Source organism: Toxorhynchites rutilus, chromosome 1, assembly GCF_029784135.1.
Source record: "Toxorhynchites rutilus septentrionalis strain SRP chromosome 1, ASM2978413v1, whole genome shotgun sequence".
Taxonomy (NCBI): domain Eukaryota; kingdom Metazoa; phylum Arthropoda; class Insecta; order Diptera; family Culicidae; genus Toxorhynchites; species Toxorhynchites rutilus.
The window spans coordinates 90,407,479-90,428,062 of record NC_073744.1 but is presented as its reverse complement, the minus strand read 5'-3'; the positions used below and the strand labels follow the sequence as shown (position 1 = coordinate 90,428,062).

Here is a 20,584-nt window from a genome sequence, read left to right as displayed (position 1 = left end):
GCAGTGACGAAGCACAAATGACCTAGACTCCAAGTGCAGGGCGTGTTCCAAAAACAAAAAAAAAACACAAAAAAGGCCCTTCTCAGGAGGATGGGAAGGAAAGGAGTGGAAAGGATTTGGGTGGGATTAGAGGAGTGGAACGGGGTGGGAGTGGTATGGGAAGGAAAGAGGGGAGGAGTGGGGTGTGGGGTGGGTGTGAAATGAAATGAAATACAGTTTGAATAAAATATAGTGGTTTTGAATTTAATGGTATATAGTAGAGCTGAAAAATGGAGAGGTTTATTTAATGAATTTATCCTCCTTGGTGAGTGTGGCTGTAGGAATAGGAAATTGATTAAAGTATAATGTAATGGATAGAAGATAGATGTGGGTATGAAAGTATATATTATATTATTTGTTATTTATTATTATTGAATGCGTGTATATACATGTATGAATTCCTTCCTTCCGACCCGTACATACATGTGTATACACACATAAACACGCATACATGACTGTGAAGTGGCGAATAAGCAATTTCCAAGGTATTTAGTATTTCGATTTAGATTTTACCAAAGAAGTCGGTTTCTTTCAGAAACGCAATTAAATTGGTTTCTTGGGTCTCGTCTCTACTGAGGATATCTCGGAGACTCTGACCTATGTTGTGTCGGACTCGAGCATCTTTGGCATGTTGACATTCAAGTAAAAGATGGCTAACAGAAACCGGAGCTTCGTTGCAAGCACATTGGGGTTTTTCGGCTCTGCAGAACAAGTGTGAGTGGGTGAAGTTAGTGTGCCCAATTCGAAGACGGGTAAGGACTTGCCTTTCCCTACTATTGAGACGGTCCTCCCAAGGGAGAGTGGAATTTATGATTTTATGAAGATGAGTAGGACGGCTGTTTATCCAGCCTATGTCCCAACTTTCACGGACTTGCTGTTTTACCCAGCGGACAATGTCAGATGGAGGACAGGGCATGTCTGGGGGTTCCATTTTGCTGCCCTTGCCGGCCAATATGTCGGCGGCTGTGTTTCCGCGGATTCCTGAGTGACCAGGAACCCAGCAGACGGAGATGTTTTTATCTGAAGCAGCCTCTTCTGTTTGCTTAATCCATGGGTGTTTGCTGTTTCCACTTAGAAGGTCATGGAGACAGCTAGCTGAGTCGGAAAATATTGTGGTAGGAAGGAAATCATGGGTGCATTCTTGGGTAGCTATTAAAAGAGCGAAAGCTTCCGCACTGAAGATGGAGCATTGCGGTGGAAGAGAAAAGCTACCTATGTATCTACTCTCAAAAATTCCACATCCAACTCCATCGGCATTGACTGAACCATCTGTATATACCTGGTGATTGATTTGGAAATTGGATGCAACGAGGTTATTGAAGCAGGCTTTGACTTTTGGAGAAGGGTCTCCCGCCCGAACTGCCTTGAGAAGTTCAAGGTTAATGTTCGGCGGTTTGACGTTCCAATTTCTTCCCGTCGCAGATGAACGTTCACATATTTCGGGAAGATCTTTGTTCGTGAGATTTTTGAACCATGTTTTAGCCCTATGTATTAATGGGACATTGTGGTCGCTTTCGGGGAGTGACAAGTGACGGATGGCTTTATTAGTGATGGCTTTTGTTACCAGGTGGGTGAAGGGAAGTTGCCCACTTTCTGCCATTACAGCAAATGTAGGACTGGTGGGAAAAGCGCCAATTGCGAGCCTAATTGCTTTATTGTAAATTGGTTGAATGGTGTTTAACACCCTGTCCCCTCCACGGCTGAAGGTGCCTATTCCGTAAAGGATTTGTGGGACCAACCAAACATTTACAACATTTAGCAGCGTCTTTCTATGACCAGAGGCTAGGTTGCCGGCGATAGCCTTGATGATGTTCAGTTTCTTTCTGGTGGCTATTTTGGTCTTTTGGGAGTGTGATAGGAAGTTGAGTTTCTTGTCGAAAGTAACCCCTAGTATTTTCAATGTCCTCATTGTAGGGATCGGGATTTTGTTGAGCTGAAGATAGGTTCTCCTTCTGAGAGCTTTTCCGATATGTATGTGTTTGGATTTCTTCGGGGAAATTTTGAAACCTGTTTTTAGAGCCCAGTTTTGGATGGAGTCTAAGGTTTTTTGAAGCCTCTTTCTCTGAATTAAGCCGAAGCAGCTCGTAGAGATAAGAGTGATGTCATCTGCATAGACTATGATCTTTATATGGTCCGGGATAATCTCGAATAGAGATTGCATGGCAATGTTGAAGAGGGTTGGTGAAAGTGCTGAGCCTTGTGGGAAGCCGTTTTCTGGGATTTTTAGAGAAGATTGGTGGTTGTTAATAACGGTTTTGAAAGACCGGTTTTCTAGAAAACTTTTAATGAAGAGACCTAATCTCCCACGAATCCCCCAGTCGAAAAGGCTTTTCAGCACTGGGTACCTCCATGCCCGATCGAAGGCCTTGGATAAATCCAGGGAAACAATATCAATGTGGTGTAATTTTTCAGTTGCGTCCTCTAGGATTTTTTCGATTGCTACAAGGCAATCTTCTGTACCTTTTCCCGCACGGAAGGCGAATTGTCTGGGATCAATCAGCTTATTTGACTCTAGAAAAGTCGTTAAGCGTCGATTGATCATTTTTTCCAAGACTTTCCCAACACAACTTAGGAGAGTGATGGGGCGGAAATTGTCAAGAAGATGGTTGTTCATGTCTGGTTTCGGGATACAGATCATTAAACCCTCTTTCCAGCAACTGGGGAGGGTTCCACTGTCCCAGACTTTGTTGAGGAGCTTCTGAAGTGCTTTTTTCCCGAGATGGGGTAGATTCTTAAGCATAGGGTAGCTGATGTCATCAGGTCCTGTGGATCCTTGTTTGACTTTGTTCAGTACCCAATCGAGCTCTTTGAGGGAGAGGTTTTTGTTGAAGTCAAATTCCACATCGGTATGAAAATCGATGGGAATTCTTTCGCATTCCGTTTTGTGGGTTAGAAAGGTTTGGTCGTAGTTTTGATTGGAGGAGGCGGATGCAAAGAAATCTCCAAACGTCTCGGCGATGGTTTTCCGGTCATTGGTGTATTGACCGTTAATTAGAAGATTATATTCTTTGCTCCTTTTCTTGCCATGAAGCCTGCCAATCTTACTCCATAACTCCTTTGTTGACGCGTTGGGATTAATTTCGCTGACGAATTTAACCCAGCTATTGTGCTTGGCTGTGTTGATAACAGTCTTAGCTTCTTTGCGAGCCCTTTGGAACTCTGTAAGCAGAGTGGGCCTCAGTGGGCTGTCCGGATGGGCCTTTTTATAATTTGCGTAAGGCCTTACGTCGACCTTTGATCGCTGCCTTCAGCTCAGGCGACCACCATGGGACACATTTCCTGCCAGGAATGCCACTGGTTCTGGGGATGTGCACCATTGCAACTTCTAGGACAACTTTGGAGAATTCCTCGGCTGTCCAATCTCGTTTAGCGGAGAGGCGGTTTTCAATGTCAAACTGATAGCCAGCCCAGTCAGCGTATTCAAATTTCCATCTTGGCCTTGTTGAAAACTCTGGAGAAGTTTGGCCGAAGGAAGTGAAGATTGGAAAATGATCGCTTCCGCAAGTATCATCGTGGATGTTCCAAGAAAGCTTTGAAGAGAGTTTGTCTGATACTATAGTGAGATCGATGGCTGAAGTAGTACCAGAATAATGGATTCTGGTGTGTTGGCCGTTGTTAAGAAGGAGAAGAGAATGGTCGGATATGAAATCCTCAATGATGGATCCTTTTCGATCGAGGTATGCACCTCCCCAGGCGTATGAGTGGGCGTTGAAATCACCCATAAGCATGATTGGGGCGGGAAGTTGGGCGAACAGATGGTCCAGTTGGCCGCGTAGAGTGTTCGGATCGGAATCATTAGTGATGTAGATGCTAACGACGGTGATTGGAAAGGGGTGTTTAATGCGCACTACCACTACCTGAAGATCAGTGGTAATGGGAAGAAGATCATGTGGAGTGCCATCCTTGATTGCGATTGCAACTCCGTGTTTTGAGGGGTTGGGACCCTCTTTGAAATATGTGATATATTTTGAGATGAAGTGTTTATTGAAATTGTTTGGTGTCATAGTTTCTTGAAGGGCTATGACTGTGGGATTAGAGTTCGAAATAAGCATTTTCAATTCTAGAATATTTTGTCGGATACTTCTGATGTTCCATTGTATCCCGAATTTCTGTGTTGGAGTGAATGTGTTGGTGTTTTTAACTCTAATTCCTAAGTCTTAATTGTGTGTATGTTTGAACTATTCAAAGAGAATTAGTTCGATGGTCCTTTACCCTTGGAAAGAGAAGCTTTCTTTGAGGTATTGGTGTTGTTTTTGTTTGGTGTAGAAGTCTTTGGTGTGTTTGTTGTGTTTGTGTTGTTTTTTGTTGAATGTGCGTTGCTGTTGTTGTTATTGTTGTTTTTTGTTTGATGTGTGTTGTTGTTGTTGCTGTTTTTTGTTGGTGTTGTGTTGTTATTTGTTGGTGGTGTAGTTCTTTGTTCGTTTTTTGTTCTTTTCTTGTCCTTGTTTTTTTGGATTTCATCTTCGGATTTTTGATCTGAATCTGAAGATGATCCTTTCGCCATTTTCCTTTTATTTTTATTTTTGTTTGGAACATCAGAAGTGTCCATTGAAATGACTGATTCGTTTTCGGATTCCGTTGTTGAGCTGTCGGTTGTCGACTCTGTCATGGAAGTATCGATTGTAGTGTCAATTGGGGGAGTGCTTTCGCGGCTAGAAGCGGCCGAGGCGCAGTTACATTTGCAGTTGCAGCTGGGTGTTGGCTTTTGCAAGTTGGAGAGTCTGTCTTGCAGAACACTTGCAAAAGTTGGTCCATTATTTTGACCGTTGTGTTTTTCTTTCGCCTCTTTGTAGGAGATACCATAATCGATTCTGATTTTTGTGATGTTGTTCTCGGTTTGCCATACGGGGCATTTCCTATTCGAAGAGGAATGGTCCCCTTGGCAATTCAAGCAAAATGCTGAAGCGTTGCAGGTTTTAATTCCATCCTTTTGTTCTGGATGTTCCTGTCCACAATTTCGGCAAAGCGGGTTCTCGCGTTTGCATCGTTTGCTAGTATGTCCAAATTTGTAACACTTAAAACATTGCATTGGGTTGGGATAGAAATTTCTAGTCCCAGCCCGAATAAATCCAAAATTAATGAAATCGGGAACAACAGTTCCACGAATCGTCAAAATAAGAGTGTTGGCACAACAATATTGTTCTCCTTCCTGGTGATGCGCTTGACATCGATCACACCTTGATCGGAAAGCTCTGTCACCAGTTCGGATTCTTTGATGTCCATGACATCACGGCAAGTAACAACACATTTACGTTGGTTTAGGGTTGGGTGGTAAATCACTTCAATAGGGGTTTCATCAATTAATTTGTTGATTAAGAGGAGCATACCAATGATATCTTCGTCCTTGGCCGTAAGGATATACTGCGTCCTCTTCTTGTCGTCTCGTTGCGGTCGCGCTGTGTAGTACTTCTTTCCTACAGCGTTGGCGATCGTCTTACTCACGACGAACAGGTTAGCCGGGATCACGTTCTCTCCTGTGGCACGTAGTAACAGGATCTGTAGGTTGCCGTTCAGTGGGTCGGCCCACCTTGGAGCAGTACGTTGGGTAGGTTTACCCTCGTACAAATTTGTAGCCCGGCCTCCCGGAGGCCCGGAGCTACTGGAAGCCATGCTGTTGTCAGGCTATCCCCTAGGTATAGCCGACAAGTGGGTTGGGTCTTTACACTTGGGGATATGTGTCCAGAAATTCGCACTTTTTTTAGCAAGAGCACAAAACCACCAATTATCGCGAATAAACTTTCAAAATTATTATAATACTGTTTTTCCTTCTGTCACTTCATTGTCCGTATGCGCGTGTTAATTCTTTTTTTTTTAAATTATAATTAGAGATCACTACAATCACTACAAAATAAATTGGCAACACTCCCCGGAAAAAAGGGGCGTGGCGTCAGTGACGCCGTAAAAAGCGCGCGCTTTTCCGGTTTGCCGGTAAGCGCCCGCTCTCCACGGTCGAAACGAGCTATTGCCTTTTCCCGCTCTCCTTCTGCTGCCACTTAAAAATAATTAAAATTAACTCCTTCGGAATCGCCAGGGGGAGACGTCCTAGTCCGCTGTCCAAAACGTAAAACTGCCGAGCTGAAAGAAAACGCGACCTTCTCGGTCGGAGGTTAAAATCAGTGATGTATTTTTTTGCCATCGCTGCCTTTTAACGCTCATTCGTTCGTCTGGTTGGACTCGCCCCTTTGGCTGAGTCTGCTGATTTGTCTCTATCCTGTGAGCGTGTACCGCCAAAGTAGAAAACGCGTTTTTTAGAGGCGAATGAACTGCAAAGTTTAAAGCCTCTTAAAAACAAAGAAAGAAGAAGAAGAAAACGCGCGGACCCGTTGAAAAATATATCATTCTCTTTCAAACCGTAAATCAGTGTGGTTGTATGGCATCGTTTCACATCACATCGCATCAATGGATTGGTGCCGGAGCACCAGTATACCTAATAGCGGTTATAGAATTTCGGCCGCCGGAGTGCTCGAGTTGGCTTGCAAAGCTGCTCACGACAATAAGAAAACCCGCCAACAGAACAGAGCACATTCGGTTCGGTGGCAACAACTAGTTTCAGCGAGTGGCAAACGCAATAGCAAAACGGCAGCAGGTAGAAGAAGGAAAAAGTTTGTTTATACAGACTGCTTTGGTGGCAAAACCAGCCACCGTAAAACACGGCGCTTTTCAGGGCCATTAAACCTTTCAAAGAAGAGTTATTAAAAGTTTTACACAATACATTTCACAATGCATTCTAAAGTGACATAATATGACATATAATATAAACCGATTTATTTTGTTTATGCTTGTTCTTGAGCTTATTGGTGGCTGAGGTCTTTTAAATTGATCATTCAGTTTTCACAAACCCATACATGGTGCCCGGCGTTGAACATTTAATAAGTACAAAGCCTTCAGAAAAAAATCAAGAATCAAGTTTGTAAAAAAAAACGCAAAAACACAACACCAAATGTTCTTTTCAGAACCCTCAACATGTTCATAAAGAGTACAGTACAGTAAACTAATCCATTTTTCAGGTAGATAGGTAGGTATTCACGTAGGAGAAGAAAATAAAACAATATATTTGAAATATATATTTAGCAAAAGCTGTCCCGTTTGTGTAGTCCTACGTCACTCCGGTTATGTCCCCGACATTACCCACCCGTCTTTTTTTATTATTTTGGATAATATTTAAGAATGCATTGAACTGTATTTCGTAAACTCTTTTTTGAAAGATTTAATGGCCCTGAACAGCACCGTGTTGTATGGAATGGTTCCAATTTAGAAAACTTTGTACTCGTGGTTTTGAAAAAAACCATTTCAAACGCCCTCGATGTCGCCTTGTTCAGGATTTGCCACCAAAGCCGTTTGTATAAAGAACAAACTCTTTTCTTCTGCTACCTGCTGCCGTTTTGCGATTGCGTTTGCCACTCGCCACTCGCTGCAACTGCCTGTTGTTGTCTTGATGTCCACCGAATCGAATGTGGTCTGTTCTGAATGCGGCTTTTCTTATCGTCGCGAGCAGCTTTGCCAGCCAACTCAATCACTTCGGCGGCCGAAACTATATAACGCCGGCTAGGTGGACTGGTGCACTGGTACTAACGCGCTCGGCCTAGCTACCCTTGAGGAGAAATTGGCGAATACACCTACGGGGAATTGCGAACCAACACGGTTCGAGCGGGATTTTGCCTTTCCCTTCACTTTTCCTCCTTTGCCATGTCCAGACATGGCTGCTTGGGTTGGTTTGTTGATGTGTTGTGATGCGAACTGATGTGGTGTACGGTTTGAATGAGAATGATCGTTACGGAAGGAAGGTAAGGAAGGTCTTGTATTATAGAGACTTTAAACTTTTGCAGTTCATTCGTCTCTAGCCTTGAGAAAGGCCCTTTGAAAACTCTACTCTACTTTTACTCCAGCGCTACCACCTCCACCCTCTTGCCTTGAGAAAGGCACTCGATCCCTCGCCGTCCAGCTCGTCCAGCAACGATGTTGTCCAGTCGGTGTCCACACAAAGAATGATCGTTACGGCAGCGGAGCGGGGATTTTTAAGCTGACTGGCTGGCTCGAGAATTACGCATGTGTGTGACTGCGACCAATGTTTCGTTTATTTTTTATCTTTTTCCTTTCCAATCGTGCTTCATTCTATTTCGCTGCTGCTCTGGTTGCCCGTTTTGGTCGGTACGATTTGAGGAGCACAAAATGGACCAATCAAAAATGGGCACATAGTGCATTTGGACAATGCTTGATATTTAACAAATATTTAATTATTTATCTCAAGAAAAATGAAATGTTATTCGTTATGATAGTTATGATAGATATATTTCCTATCAATTGATGCAAAAACCTTTGCGATCTATTGAGAAATCCTCGAGTTATAAGCGTTCCAAATCTTGCATTTTTTCCTACTTGTTCAGTGCCTAGATTTCCATTTCACCCCCTATATCTTCCGGTTAGACGTAGTCCTACGTCAAAAAAATCGATATGACACTAGATATCGAATTATCATGCAATTTGAAGATATTTGACATAAAAAAATAATCGAAAACCCCCATTTCCTTTACTACCCCCTAGGTTCTTTTTTCGGTTTTCAAAAAACTCAAACTTTGACGGCTGTGCGACACTAGTAAATGAAGTCCGATCGAACTGATATTTTGCATAGGGTAGTTTTTCGTAGGAATCATTGGTACTCTACTCCTCCCCCACGTAAATGTTGGCTGTTGGATTCGTTTCGATCACATCGGAAGAACGTGTATTCATTGCAAAATTCAGCACTACCAATATCTGCACTGAGCCGTGTTTCCGTGAAAATGAGCACGTCGTAGTCACAACTTGTTAGTTGTAAATGCAATTGCGGAATTTTGATCCGTATGCTCCTGACGTTTTGATAGTAGAGTGACATCGGATGATCAGGATCAGTACTGGATGTAGCAGACAACACAGGAAGCAAACTATTCTGATCGCATACATATTCACACTTGTCTGCAATGGCGGGTTGGAAGACTCCCTTTCCACTCTCACACACAGGTCTGGAACGACTGCAGTGCGCTAGCGGGAATGACACGACTGTGGTGAGGGGATTAGAAGCTTCCATAGAGCTAGCAGGCTCTATTATGGGAAATGTATCGTTCTGTTTTAGATTTTCCAATCGACATGTTAGATCCATTCAGTATCTGAGGGTGAGTCATGAAATAAACATGGATAAACGGCAATGTTTGTGCTAATAGGATTTGTATTTTCTCGAATTTTTACATAATAATATTGGACTGTATTTGGTCATCACAAGCGTTTGCAGAAGATAATATTATATAGCCTTAATGTAATTAAAAAAAAAAAAAAATAAATAGAACTATCTCAACAGCACGGTTAAAACTATAACAACGAAACACCATAACGAAGAACGATTTTGATTCCCAGCAGTACGATTATTTGTATTGGAAGCAGTAGATGTCTGGCGGCGGTTGAGCACTGGCCATCGATTTCCAGCATGTGATGCGCACAACGACATCGACCGTTGATGCAAATCGTATCCGGATTGGTTGCGCAGTTTTCATCCACTTCACAAATACCGTTGATGTATACGGCGGTATAACATTTCTAGAAATATCGGAAAACGTGCATAAATACCAAACAATTCCACGTAGATTGTGGAGTATTTCTTCATACGTGCTATCTTTGTAGCAACAGTTTGTATAAGTCTATATAAAATCAGGAAGAAGTGTTTCGACATATCATCGATTGGGATCTCACAGTAAAGATTATAAGAACTCTGGGAGGAATTCAACATTGTCTTTATGCTTTTTATTACACAAAGTTAATCGCATCCATGACTCCTTGTGCTCCCGTGGCCGAGTGGTTAGCGTCATAACTAACATGCCGGGTGTTCGGGTTCGATTCCCGTTCTGGTCGGGGGAATTTTTCGTCAAAGAAATTTCCTCCGACTTGCACTGTGATCACGCGTATTCTAGAGCTTGCCACTCAGAATGCATTCAAGGCGTGTTATTTGGCATAGAAATCTCAACTAAGTACTAATAAAAATGACGCAAGTAATACTACGTTGAGACGGCGAAGTTCCTCTAGGAACGTTAGTGCCATTGAAGAAGAAGAAGACTCCTTAAAGTTAGGCTTTGAATTCTTATTATTGACTTGTTGAAGTTTAATGTCTACAGTCCGACGTAACGACTGAATTCCACAAGTTTAAAGATGGTTCAATGTTACTACCAAATAAAATTGACTATGTATTATCATGAATGCTCATAACATCGATAAAAGCAAACAATTGCATGTTTTGCTGAAATGATGCGTAGGTATGCTGTAATTGAATTCAAGTGCTACATCAAACTGAGTCAAGGTGAATTGGGAGTTTGAAAACCGAAACAATGTAATGATTGTATACACATTGTACATATATCGAAACCCGGAAAATACACATATGCAAAGAGAACTAATTTCATTCGGAGGCTTACATAATCGATCTCGTGATATCCGCTGGCGCAAGAACAGTTGCCTATACTCTCGTCGTTTTGCGTTGTTATTATCTCACATCTAGAGAATGGAATATTATAAAGGCACTGTAGATCTTCTTCGCACAGATCGTGCAGTTTTCGGGCAACTGGAAAGAAATTGGCATCGAAAAAATAAATTATTGCTGTCATGCATCATTACCTTTGATGAATCTAACCATTCTTTCGGATATCGACCTACTTACTGGGTAAACATTGATTCCGTTCTCGATTTAAAATATGACTAACCCGACAGCGGCAAACGTTCTCACATCGGGAGTGTTCTGTTACACATTCCTCGTCTCGGAAGCACTTTTCACCCAGATACACATCCGGTAAGCATAGGTTGCGTCCTGAATTGGGATGCTTCCCCAATGCGCACACACATATGCCGTTGCGGCAGTACGTATCATCGCCGAGGCAATTGTTCGACAATCGGCAATACTGACCAAGGTAACTGGTTTTGTAACAGCGCCGCTCCCGCTCGACATAGTGGGTTCCTTCGCGGCATTGACATGAATTGGCCCGACATTCGGAGTCTGTACTTAGTAGGTACTGGCACTGATCATCATACTGACAGTAATCGCCTATGGCGGCTGCGACTGGAAATAAACATTCTACAGAGATTTCAACATTTTTCAATATATTTTATTACTTACATCGAATACACTCTCGTGTATAGTTATGTGTTAGTATAAAATGGCCCTGCAGACAGGAACATACGCCGAATCCTGTGGGTGGATTGTAATGTTCACAGTATGCGTTCGATGGACACTCAGAATCGATCCTGCAGACACTGTTTGTACCTGTTTAAATTGAAGTTTTGATTTTTTTAACTTAATAATGTAAATTTGTAGATATTGAATGATCATTCGTTCTATCAAATTTTTTGTCTCAGCCAGAACGAATTAATCGTTTTCAAATAAGCTGTATTACCTATTTATAGAACCACTATTTTTTTTTATTTTATAGCGATACAAATTTATAATGCAATGTTTCACACTGAATCGATATCATGAATACCCATTCTGAACAGGCTAATTCAACGAGCTATGGAAATACTATGGTTTGGGACTGTTTCTCATGGTTCTCGTGGAAGCTTGGGTTCAAATCAATGAGATTATGACCACAGAGGAGTATATCGACATATTTTTTTTATGAAAACCTAGAATAGTTTATGCTGAAAGTAGGATTGGAAGTTAGTTATACTTTCCAGCAGGGTAACGATCCAGCAAAACACAAGCATTCTTCCGACGAATTCCCAGTAAACCCCATGGAATCCAGAGCCCCAATTTGAATCCAATTGAAAACCTTTGGTCTATTTTCGACAACAAGGGGTACAAAACGGGTGTGACGAACAAACAAGTAGCTTTGTAAAAGGCTTGGAACGGGCATATCATTGGTTACTTGGATGTTCGATGGAGTTCGAATTGAACAATATGCATTGGAGTTTTACTTTTCTAAACAATATGAAGAAACCAAGAATAGTTGGGAAGAAATATAAGTTTTGTTCAAATTTTTATTTGTATTGTAAGTGTATTTTTCTTTGTGTCGGTCACTGTACTCATTATAACTCTGATCTATATTAAACCTTTGCGGTCATATTAAATTTGGGCATGGGTATAAAATACATAACTTGTAAGATTATCAAACATAAACAAGATTTGCGTACCTTTTTCTGTGAACTTTAGTAAATGCATTCTGAACATTAGATGTTTTCATATAAAAAATATATTTTCTAATTCTCCTTCATGTGATATAACACGAAACAGTCTCCAGCAGTCCCAGTCCTGGTTTTCGAATATATGTATCGCACACCTAAAGGGGCTGTCCACATACCACGTGGACAGAAAAAAAAATATCTGAGACATCCCCCTCTCCCTCCGTGGACAAGCGTTGACATTCCCTATACCTTTCCTATACCTCCCCCTGTTGATCACATGGACATTTCTTTAGTTTTTGGAAATAAAAAATCGTTATACTCTGTCCAACTTCTATAAGACCAGATCTTGCTTCAATTTATATTCTAGTATGTAGGTTATGGTGGCAATGGATGTATGGAAAAAAACCATCATCGAATTTCAAAAACCGATCATGTACATTTTGTCTATTGGCCCAAAAAAATGATCTGTACAAAGTGTCAGCTCAATCGGACATGATTTAGGGGTGCCTCAAAGCGCTCAAAGTTTTGATTTTTTCATCCTAGATAATCTTCCAGGGGGCAGTAAAGGAAATTCGGAAAATCGATTCATACGATTTCCATGGGAGAATATTTGACATCTCATTCCTTTACGTTGACTTCACGGTGATGGGACTTTGTATATGTAGCTCACTTAAATCGTGACCTGAATAAATCGCTCCAGTAAACAGCTTCTACAGAAACAACCACTCAGAAAATGTGTAGTACGCTAGAAATATTGTGGCGCGGAAAAAACATCATGCGTATAAATGCCTCACATTTCTGTTATAAATTTATTCTCTTGTTTTAATTTTTCGAAATTTATTCTGAGGTCAATGTAATGGGGACGATATCCCCATTTTACGAGAATAAGGAATAGAGGCGGCCCAAGCCGCCAAGATAACGTGATCCGAATCCACCGCCGACTCGCCGTCGAAAGCGGGGGTGTCTCACGCGCAAACCTGTGTTCCACTGATTGCCCGGTTATTTTGTAACTTCCTGTTAGTTACTCATATGAGTTACTAGCTCAAAGAGCACAATCCGCAAACCACTGTCAATCAGGAGCTAGGGGTGAATTTCTCGAAAGTGTTATACACACGCCTCAATGAGTAGAATCTCCAGCCGATTTCCAACGTCTCTCAAAGGCTCACGATGGCTCACGCTTCCTGCCGAACTAAAGCGGGCGAGGCCTGAATCTCCTTTTGAGAACGGGAAAACGACAAAACGAGAATAAATAGAAATAAGTATAATAAAATAAGTCAGTATACGCTCGTAAGTTGGCAGCGCATGTGGAGTGGTGATGAGTTCGGTCGTTAGTTACACACGATTATCCCTATGGTCTCGTCGAGTGCATGGTTCAAGGGATTGAATGTAGGTCGTGATTTCATTCGCGTGATATCTCGGCTTATGTCCAATCACTACAACCTAAACGCGCATCTCTATCGCATTGGGCTCACAGCAAACAATCTTTGTGATTATGGCGATGGCTACCACGACATCGAGCATGTTGTCGTGTATCCGGTTCCATGCTGCTCGCTCTCAGCTCTCTAGAGCACTGAGAGCACAAGGCAGACAATCGGAGATCCCCGTTCGGGATATCTTAGGTAGCCGGGATCCTGATCTTCTGCTTCATCTATAACTGTTCCTCAGAAACGCCGATGTCAACATTTAATGATGTTTCCTTCGTTGTGTACCCGTTTCATATCCCTCCTATCCGATCGATATACTTTTACTTAGTCGCGGCAATACATACACACACTCTTTACAGATACACGGGTCGAAGGTTGTGCAGTCCACTGATCATTCAACAAGAGCCAAAGGTTGTACCGCTCATGACAACTCTACACGAGCTGATGATTGCGCCGGCTAGTGATCATTCTATCCTGGATTCCTCGAGTCGAGAAAGACGCACCACGCTAGATATGGGGTACAGACTAGGGGGGCGTTGCTGATTAATGGTCAGCTGCATCCCAATAGGAAGTATTCCGTGTCAGAACATCGAAGACTGCAACATACCAATTATGAGAACACTTGTAATACTAACCTCGAGCCAACCGCGAGTAATCGGTTACATATTACTAACATAGTTGTAAGCAAACATTGTCGAAATATTGAACTCCCGGCCCCGTTAGGCTGACGCCATATGAGCCTTAATAAAAATATATATTTTGGATATGTATACAAAGAACATTCATGTAAGGTAAACTAGAAAATTTTCAATTTATTACACGTGTATTATGTTTGCAATGGTGTCTAATTCTATTTCTAAGTGTACTTCTTATAATTTAATATCTAACATTGCATGTAATTTTCTGGGTTTGGTTATGTTTACTATTTGTGGCGTCACAATTTATGTTTGGCCGCCGACCCGTCGTCAGAAACGGTGGCTATTCGCAAACAAACGCAAGCAAGCCTGTGTTCCATCGATTGTCCGGTTAGTTTGAAACATAGGAGACGATCCTTTAGTTTTGCTTTGAAATATATCATTTATATTTCAGTGCAAAAATTACCCGGGCAAATGAATTTCGTCACTTTTAATGATTTTTAGAACTTTAAAAATCAAGAAATATTGAAAAAACTTGATGATGATGATGGTCCCGCCTCCTTCCCCTACAGAGGTTTGAGCAAGACGAGTTATCTAAAAGATAATTTATTTTTTTTTCAACATTGAAATCAGTTTAGCAAACATGAAAAACGAACTGATTTTATTTACAGATATAAGTTCAAAAAATTGCAATGTCCAAAAAAGCCAATACTCAGTCATGTCCGCCACAGAGCCGATACGGTCCCGACGAGGCCCTTGCAGCCAAGTGGTCCACCAGAGCACAAGTCCAACCGCCAGCCTTGTTTTAGATTGACTTTGAATACCCTCATTCAGAGAAATCCAGAAAATTTCCTTTACGAAAAATTCCTAGACCGGCACTTAAAAAAAACTTTCAATTTAATATCCTTTATATCTGTGTCTCGCGCGCGACGCTCAAACTTTTGTAGACTACTTTTATTTTATTTTTTTAAACTAATACAACTATAAGAACGACAAAATAAAAATAAAAATAGTCCATCATCACCAAGATCATGACAGACATAATAGAGTTCAATACAAATTTAAAAAAGATGATTTAAAAAAATTAAATAATCTACATAATATAATCCGTTCAAAAACTTCGTCAGATTCATTGAAAATATTGAAAACAAATTGCAAAAAAATTGTCCACATTCAATTATCCGTTCGTATAAAACTTCGTCAGTAAAGATCTTCGTCATAAAAATAAACAAAAACTCGTTCAGCTGTTAAGAGAACACAGCTTTTACATGTGAAATACAGTGCCTCTTAAATTCTGTAAGTGTTGTTGCGCATTTAATATGTCTTGGCATCGAGTTGAACACATTTATTCCTTTGAAGTACAACGAATTTTGTGAAGCACATGACAAGAAATTAGGTGTTCTTATTTCATTCGCGTTTCTGGTGTTATGACTATGAAAGTCAATTCCTCTTTCAACTCGATCACACAAATATCGAGGCAGCAAACCTTTAACTACTTTGAAAATGAACACCATAGTTAAATAAACAATCCTTTGCTTCACGGATAACCATTGCAGAGCGTCCAACATTAAAGATGAGGAAGTGAATCTGTTACATTTTAGTATCAACCGCATTATTTTGTTTTGCAAGCGCTGTAATCTCGATATTTGTGTGTCATTGGCTAAAAATAAAATGGAAGAGCAAAAGTCTAAATGAGGAGAGATGATTGATTTGTATAGCTGTATTTTGCTGCAAATAGTTAAATCGTTTTTCAATCGACATAAGATTCCATACTTCTTGGCAATTTTCTTGATGACATTGTCAATGTGAGTGTTGAACTTGAGTTTGTCATCAATAATCACGCCAAGATATTTAATGTCCCGAACTCGATCAATAGTCTCATTATCAATAACGATGGAGACGTTTTCATTTAAACGATTTCGCGAGATTACCATATATTTAGTTTTACTTATGTTCTATTTCAATTGCTTATACTTCAACCATCAACCATAAACTTCAATATGAACTGAAGTTTTTTCAATATTTCTTGATTTTTAAAGTTCTAAAAATCATTAAAAGTGACGAAATCGCAAGTCGAGCTGACGATAAACACAATAGTGTACCGCATTTCCACTGCAAGTACGGTTTTATGTAATGTTTATAGTTTTCATACTATACAGTTTTTGATTACTTCAGCAAAATGTCGAACGGCATCACGTCCCGCGATGCCGGAACAGAATAATTTTGAATGAGATAAACTCATCGGAGATATTTTCAGCTATCTCATGCATTTGCTCCTTGAATTGGCAACGGAACGACACTGCTTCGATATAACCTCCATTTCTTCATCGGTTTTGCATTATTTTTATGATACAAGTGCGAATATTTTACTGTTTTTAATTTTAAAATGATTAAATAAACTCCTATTTCATCGTTTCGAAACATATTTTGAACAGTTCTTGTGTTTCAATTTAAAAAAATATAGAATGTTTGAACTTACACCCAGGTTTTTTTACGCGGGGGATACGTACCTCCTGAAAAAACGGCGTAAAATAATCCGCGTTAAATGGAAAATCCACGCAAAAACCACGTTAATTGGAGAATCCGTGTGAAAAAACAGCGTTAATTAGAAAATCCGCGTAAAAAACCGCAGTTATTGGAAAATCCGCGTAAAAAAACCAGATCACCTAAAATCAACGTAAGCATCGTGATAGAGTGCGACACTAATTTCGGTCATAAGCGCTATGTTTCGTCGCAAGCACTGACTACCGAGCTAGTTTTTTACTTTGGTAGCTGGTTCTTTCGACGCAGATTGGGTCGTTTGCTGAGGAATCTCTGGGGGAACTTCACACAAATTACTCGCGACGCGGAGCACGGCACAAAATGGTGGACACAATGGTGGAAAAGCACAATTACAACACTTTTTATCGTCGGCGAAAAACAAAACTTGCTACGTGAAACCTAACAAACAAGAAACACCGCGGTTTGGATGGCCACACAATTCACGCTTAAGAAATAAATTTATTTTGATACATGTAATTTTTGTTTTATTACAAATTTAATTTTTTTATGGCTCGAGATCAAAAAGTATGCTACTTAGAACGATTCTGTTTTTTTTTCGTCGAAAGATGGCAAAATTTACCACCCACGAAAAATATTTTTTCCGTTGCACATGGAATATTATTCCAATATTTTACTTAACCAAAAACTTCTAAAGGTATCTGGCAATACTCCAATGTTTTTGGGGCTGCTTAAAATGTACGATATCAATCTGGGAGTCATTTTATACTATAAAACCAAAACCAACTGTTTCATTAGTTAATTTTTTATCAATGGCCTCTGTTCCTCCTTATGTAAGGATTATGTTCTCTGGAGTTGGAGTCGATGCGTTGCCTGGTTTCCACGGTCTTATAAGGGGTTAAAAAACCACAAATTCAACTCAACTGTGTCTATGCTGGAAACTAGCGTGTTTGTAGTGAAATTGCGGCAGAGATAACAATCAAAGAACGAATTGAAGAGTGGTTTTTGAGGTTCAATTTGGTTGATAGAAACAATCAAACAAACCATCGAGATACATGATAATTTTTCAGGAGGAAGCTTATAAAAATCTCTAAGAACACTAATTTTGAAATTCTTCACTACTTAAATGGTACTTAATTCGATTTATTCAAATATTTTACAATTTCATTCTGTACCAATTCTTGTCTTTCGAATCAAATAAACGGAAAAGTTCAATAACTCTGTCGTAATAGAGATTTGACTATATGCATAGCACATTTTTTTTTCATCGAATGTTAAAGGGTGTGTCACATCAAATTGCATCACGGAAAAAACGCTGTAGAAATTTAATTTTTGTATAGATCACGTTGGCCATGCTACACTGTCAATTTTTCGTAAATTTGGAAAAATGTCGTCGAACGAAAAATTATATCTTCAGCTTTCGCTTATAATCAGATAAGAGTGTATAGATCACGTTGGCCATGCTTCACTGTCAATTTTTCGTAAATTTGGAAAAATGTCGTCGAACGAAAAAAAGCGTCGTGAATTAATCCTGCGCACTCATTTCGAGAATCCGGAGTTGTCACATCGGGACATCGGTAAGATGCTGGGAATCGTCCAATCCACGGTCAGCAGAGTACTAAAACGATACTTCGAGAACCTAACCATCGACCGGAAGGTGAAGAACGGCAAAAATGGATGCCTCGTCAGTGAAAAAGATCACAAGCGCGTAGTTAAGCAGTTTAGACGTGATCCGAGAGGTTCGGTCCGGGATGTCGCCAATAAGCTAAATTTGTCAAGTTCATTCGTCCAGCGGACCAAGCAGCGGGAGTGCCTGCGTACATATAAGGTTCAGAAGGTTCCTAACCGCGACGAAAGGCAAAACATGGTGGGGAAGACACGAGCCCGGAAGCTGTACACCGAAATGCTGACGAAGCCGCATTGCCTGGTAATGGACGACGAATCCTACGTCAAAGCGGACTTTCGTCAGCTGCCGGGCCTGTTGTTCTTCTCCGCAGAGGACAAATTCAGCGTTCCGAAGGAGATTCGCAAGCAGAAACTATCCAAGTTTGCCAAAAAGTACATGGTGTGGCAATCGATCTGCTCTTGCGGAAAGCGGAGCGCCCCCTTCGTGATGACCGGCACGGTAAACGGGCAGGTTTACCTTAAGGAGTGCCTACAGAAGCGCTTACTATCACTATTGAAGCAGCACGAGGCCCGACCATCTTCTGGCCGGATCTCGCTTCGTGCCACTATTCAAAGGACGTGTTGGAGTGGTACGAAGCCAACGGGGTCACCTTCGTGCCAAAGGAAACGAACCCGCCCAACGCGCCGGAGCTTCGCCCAATAGAGAAATATTGAGCGATTATGAAGCAGGCTCTCCGGAAGAACCCAAAAGTTGTCAAATCGGAAGCGGACTTCAAGAGAAAATGGATTTCTGTTCAAAAAAAACTACAACCTGACGTTGTACAGGACCTTATGGACGGGGTAAAGAGGAAGGTGCGAGCATACGGGCTTGGGCTCGAAGTATGAATAAAAAGAAAATGCCAAAAGTTGTTTAATAGTTTTTATTTTACTGTCTAAAATTTTCAAAAGGATCGGTCAACTGGGCGAATTTCTACAGCGTTTTTTCCGTGATGCAATTTGATGTGACACACCCTTTACTCTCTAACTCACTTTAAAAATGCACTGAGTAACCCAACACACTACGTATAACAAATTCTAAATCAGATACATCAAATATCACAAGTACTTTACAATACAAAACAATACACTCGATGTAAAGATCATTTGAAACAAAGATTTGTTCTAAATGAATGAGTGTGGTTCAATTGAAATTGGATTAGTTTCCACTGATGCAACAACTGGTTATTGTTTTTGAAAATTTTTCAATCGATTTTTTATTTGATGCCACATTTTCATCATATTTATTATACAGTTATCGGATAATCTAATGAATGTGTTCAACCAAGAATTGTTATTTGTTTCTATCGAGAACAGAATATTTATTATGAATGAACAGAAATGAAGCGGTTACCCAATAACGTAGAAAATGTTTTGGTCGGCAGTAATTGGCGCATTGCTCTAATTAAATGATCATGACGACACAAGTTGTTTCCTTTTTTCGGCTTCACTATGTTCGTCAACTATTTTGGTCATCGTCGACCTCACTAATTCGTGAAACCATTCGCATTGTTTCCACTCCCATTGTTGTTTCTGATTTCGTCACAAATTAACTATTGAAATGAATGCTGGCGGCCCAGAACTGTATCAATGTCGTTTCCGTTTTCACGCTTGGACACTTACGTCTGACAAAAGTCTGGCCCCTGGTGACGGAGACAGCAGCCGAAACGATGAATAATATTATTAGGAGCACTATAAACAGACTGTTGTCATAGAAACGCGTGTATAATCTGCTTCCACACAACATATTTCATGTATCGAACGAAAACACGCGAATCGCGCAACGGTGAGTGAACATCACCGGTTGGAGTCTAATGGCATACTGCCACACAAATACTTTTTTCTAATGCAAGTTCCATGTAACTACGCGAAGAGCGAAAATGGCAGAGTCGCGGAAATTTATTGTATAGCGCGCTCGCTGATAGTTGCGCTGTTTATTTCGGTATCGTCTCTACACATGGAAGATCCATCGTAGCTACGTTTAAGCTTGTCTCGGTAGTAATCAATAATCCATGTGATCTTTCGTTACACCACAAAAGTAATAGTCTTTTGTGAAATTTTTACTTGCTTGTTGGTAAAATCAAAGAAGACTAATTGGTCGATTCCCGTTCGTTCAGATGGGCTAAAACCAGAAAAACAGAATCGTTCTTTACGGTTCAATGCTTCTTCAAGTAAATTACACATGTAAGCTCT

At 40.7% G+C, this 20,584-nt stretch overlaps 1 protein-coding gene across 2 annotated transcripts; it reads right to left on the bottom strand.

Annotated features, from left to right (window-relative positions):
- Window positions 1–9,220: 9,220 nt before the first annotated feature.
- Window positions 9,221–20,237, bottom strand: LOC129763236 (prion-like-(Q/N-rich) domain-bearing protein 25). 2 transcript variants are annotated; one of them, XM_055762110.1, is made up of 5 exons: window positions 20,015–20,237; window positions 11,168–11,314; window positions 10,715–11,110; window positions 10,473–10,618; window positions 9,221–9,603 (listed from the first exon to the last, which is right to left on the bottom strand). In XM_055762110.1, exons 1-5 carry the CDS (start codon window positions 20,136–20,138, stop codon window positions 9,379–9,381), a joined length of 1,038 nt encoding a protein of 345 aa, XP_055618085.1. In that variant the 5' UTR covers window positions 20,139–20,237; the 3' UTR covers window positions 9,221–9,378. The 2 variants fall into 2 exon arrangements, with proteins under 2 accessions (XP_055618085.1, XP_055618086.1); XM_055762111.1 differs by lacking the exon at window positions 20,015–20,237 and adding an exon at window positions 19,746–20,007.
- Between the last annotated feature and the right edge of the window lie 347 nt (window positions 20,238–20,584).